Source organism: Leucoraja erinacea, chromosome 38, assembly GCF_028641065.1.
Source record: "Leucoraja erinacea ecotype New England chromosome 38, Leri_hhj_1, whole genome shotgun sequence".
Lineage (NCBI taxonomy): Eukaryota > Metazoa > Chordata > Chondrichthyes > Rajiformes > Rajidae > Leucoraja > Leucoraja erinaceus.
The window spans coordinates 2,290,318-2,293,694 of NC_073414.1; the positions used below are offsets into that span (position 1 = coordinate 2,290,318).

General features: G+C 46.7%; 1 protein-coding gene across 1 annotated transcript; it reads right to left on the bottom strand.

Moving 5' to 3' along the window:
* LOC129714049 (uncharacterized) lies at positions 1–1,939 on the bottom strand. The gene is given in 3 exon segments (XM_055663506.1): positions 1–202; positions 205–638; positions 1,855–1,939. Coding segments are annotated over 3 exon segments (717 nt in total). The 3' UTR covers positions 1–4.
* Between the last annotated feature and the right edge of the window lie 1,438 nt (positions 1,940–3,377).

Below are 3,377 nucleotides of genomic sequence, written 5' to 3' on the forward strand. Positions count from 1 at the left end.
CTTCTTATCCTTTGCTTCTGCTTGTCCTTCTTCTCTGCCTCCCCCCTCTTGTTGTTGTTCTTCTTCTATACTTCTGCTTCTTCCACTTCTTCTCCTCCTCCTCTAGTTTTCCTTCTTCTTCTTCTCCTCCTTCCTCCTCTTTCTTCTTCCACCTCTCCTCCTTCCTCTTCTCCTTCTCCTCTTGTTCTTCTTCTATACTTCTGCTTCTTCCACCTCCTCCTCTATTTTCCTTCTTCTTCGTGTCCTCCCCTTTCTTCTTTCTTCTTCTTCCTCTCCTCCTTTTTCTTCTTTCTCCTCCTCTCTATCTCTCGTTCTTTCTTTTCTTCTCTCCTTCTCCTCCTCTTGCTTTTTCTCCTCCACTTCCCTTCTTCTTCTCCTCCTCCCTCTTCGTCCTCCCTCTCTCTCTTTCTTCTTTCTTTCTTCTTTCCTCCTTCTCTCCTCCTTCTCCTCTCTTTCTCTCCTTCTCTCCTCCTCCTTCTTTCCTCCTCTTCTTCCCCTCCTCCTTCTCTCCTCCTTCTCTCCTTCTTCTCTCCTTCTTCTCTCCTTCTTCTCTCCTTCTCTCCTTCTTCTCTTCTTCTCTCCTCCTCTCCTCCCCTCTTTCTTCTCTTCTAGCCTCCTTCTCTCCTTCTTCTCTCCTTCTCTCCTCCTCTTCTTCCCCTCCTTCTTCCCCTCCTTCTTCTCCTTCTCTCCTTCTTCTCTTCTTCTTTCCTTCTCCTCCTTCTCTCCTTCTCCTCCTTCTCTCCTTCTCCCCCACAACTAGTGGCCGCCCAGCACCAGCTCTGCCGCCTCCGAGCCCGCGCTCGGTCTCTGGGCTCCCCGCGCTCGGTCTCTGGGCGCCCCGCGCTCGGTCTCTGGGCTCCCCGCGCTCGGTCTCTGGGCTCCCCGCGCTCGGTCTCTGGGCTCCCCGCGCTCAGTCTCTAGACTCCCCCACACCGTCTCCAGGCGCCCGTGCCCCTCCCCTCCCAGCCACGCGCACCCCAACTTAGCAACGCCCTCGTCCCGCCCACCTCCTCTCGCTATTGGTCCATATCCGCCGTGCCTCGCTATTATAGGCTAACCGCCACGCTAATCAAGCAGCAAGTTTGGTTGACGCGCAGCCAGCAGCGGAACATACCATTGCTGCACAAATAATAGGGAGCATAGATGTCATTAAAACAGAATATAATTCAAAGCTTCCTATAGATAAATTAATAATCAAATAGACGATTGAGATTGATAATAGAGGTTGATTGTGTATTAATTAAGCTAACGTTGCCCTGTTAGTTTTATTCATAACTAGTAAATATAAAATATTTCTCCCCCACTTCTGGATGCAGGTGTTGTGGAGGGAAGGTGGCCGTTGCGATGTCGTCATATTTCCGCGTCGCGGGCCTGGGCGTCGAGGCGCTTGGTTGCCCTTGGCAACGGGGAGATGCCGCCAGGTGAAGGTGAGCAGTTCGACTGAAGACATGTTGGGCTTGTACCCCCTCTGCTCAACAATGCTCCTCAATTAAATACCATACAACAGGGTGGAGCCCACAATGGTCCATTGTTTATTGTTTTAGGTTCAGAACAATTGAATGAAACATATGCAAAAAAGTAACCATGATCAAAGAAAGGTGGAGCCCACAATGGTCCATTGTTGGCTATGTGGTAGGTGATAACAAGTAGAAGCTGAATGGTATTTCCTTGGGAAGCATTGTTGAGCAGAGGGAATCTAGGAGAACAAGTACATTGTCCCCTGAAAGTGGTTTTACATGCAGATCGAGTGGTGAGAATGGTTCTTGGTTCTTGGTTTCTTGGTCCTCCAAAATATTCCAAATGGAAATTAAACTGGAGAATGGGTTTTAAGAACATCCAATATCCAACACTTACCACAGTGAGAGCTAAAAACAATCATCTCATGAGAGGGATTATGGAATTTCCTCAAATTTGAATCTCTTCCAAAATTTATCGTCATCACCTGAATGCCTCTCTGCCTAAAAATGTTCTAGTCTTACTTGGACTTTGTTCTTTTCATGGCTAACTCAAATGGAAACAAAGGTAAACACAAAATGCTAGAGTAACTCAGTGGGACAGGCAGCATCTCTGGAGAGAATGAATACACGATGTTTCGGGTCGAGACCCTTCTTCAGACTGATGTCAGGGGAGTGGGCAGGACAAGGATGGAATGTAGTCGGAGACAGTAAGACTGGTGGGAGAACTGGGAAGGGGTGGGGATGGAGAGAGAGGGAAAGCAAGGGCTCTTTGAAGTTAACAAAGTCAATGTTCACACCGCTGGGGTGCAAGCTGCCCAAGCAAAATATGAGCTGCCGTTCCTCCAATTTGCGCTGGGCCTCACTCTGACCATGGAGGAAGCTCAGGACGGAAAGGTCAGATTGGGAATGGGAGAAGGAGTTAAGATGCAGAGCAACTGGGAGATCAGCGGTTAAGGCGGACTGAGCGGAGGTGATCAGCGAAACGACCAAGTCTGTGCTTGGTCGAGTCAAATGGAAACAAGGTCCATATTCAGTTTTTAACTCTTGGGAAATTCTTTCTATAGAATCTTTGGAATTCTCTACCCAGTAGATTGCTGAGGCTTGGCCATCAACTACATCCAATATTGGGATTGATACGTTTGTAGATATTGAAGAAGTCGAGGGCTATGGGGATAGAGCAGAAAGATGGCTTCATGCTAGATTAGCCATTATCTTATTGAATATTGCCGGAGTCTAAAGAGTCTGAATGGTTGGCTCAAGGTGCTGAAGGGCCTGCTGCTGGTTCTATTATGTTATTGTCCAACAACTCTGATTGGCGGGTAGAAATTAAAAAAAATCCGAAACAAAACCAGAAAATCTCAGCATTTCGGTAGCAACAGGTCTGCCTAATGTTTTCTGTTTGTGACATAGAAACATAGAACATAGGTGCAGGAGTAGGCCATTGTGCTCTTCGAGCCAGCTCCGCCATTCAATACGGCTGACCATCCTAAATCAGTACCCCATTTCCGCATTCTCCCCATATCCCTTGATTCCGTTAGCCCTAAGAGCTATATCTAACTTTCTTTAGAATACATCCAGTGAATTGGCCTCCACTGACTTCTGTGGCAGAGAAATCCACAGATTCATAATTCTCTGGGTGAAAAGGATTTTCCTCATCTCAGTCCTAAATGACCTACCCCTTATTCTTAAACTGTGACCCCTAGTTCTGGACTCCCCTAACATCGGCAACATTTTTCCTGCATCTAGCCTGTCCAATCCCAAAATAATTTTAGAATTGTACAAGAATTTTATATGTTTCTATAGGATATAGACATATTCTATAGGATATAGTATATAGGACAAATGATCGCAGGCCCAAAAGACAGCTGTTCTCTAACACACACTGAGTTTTCCCAGTATTTTTTCTTCGCACTACTATAA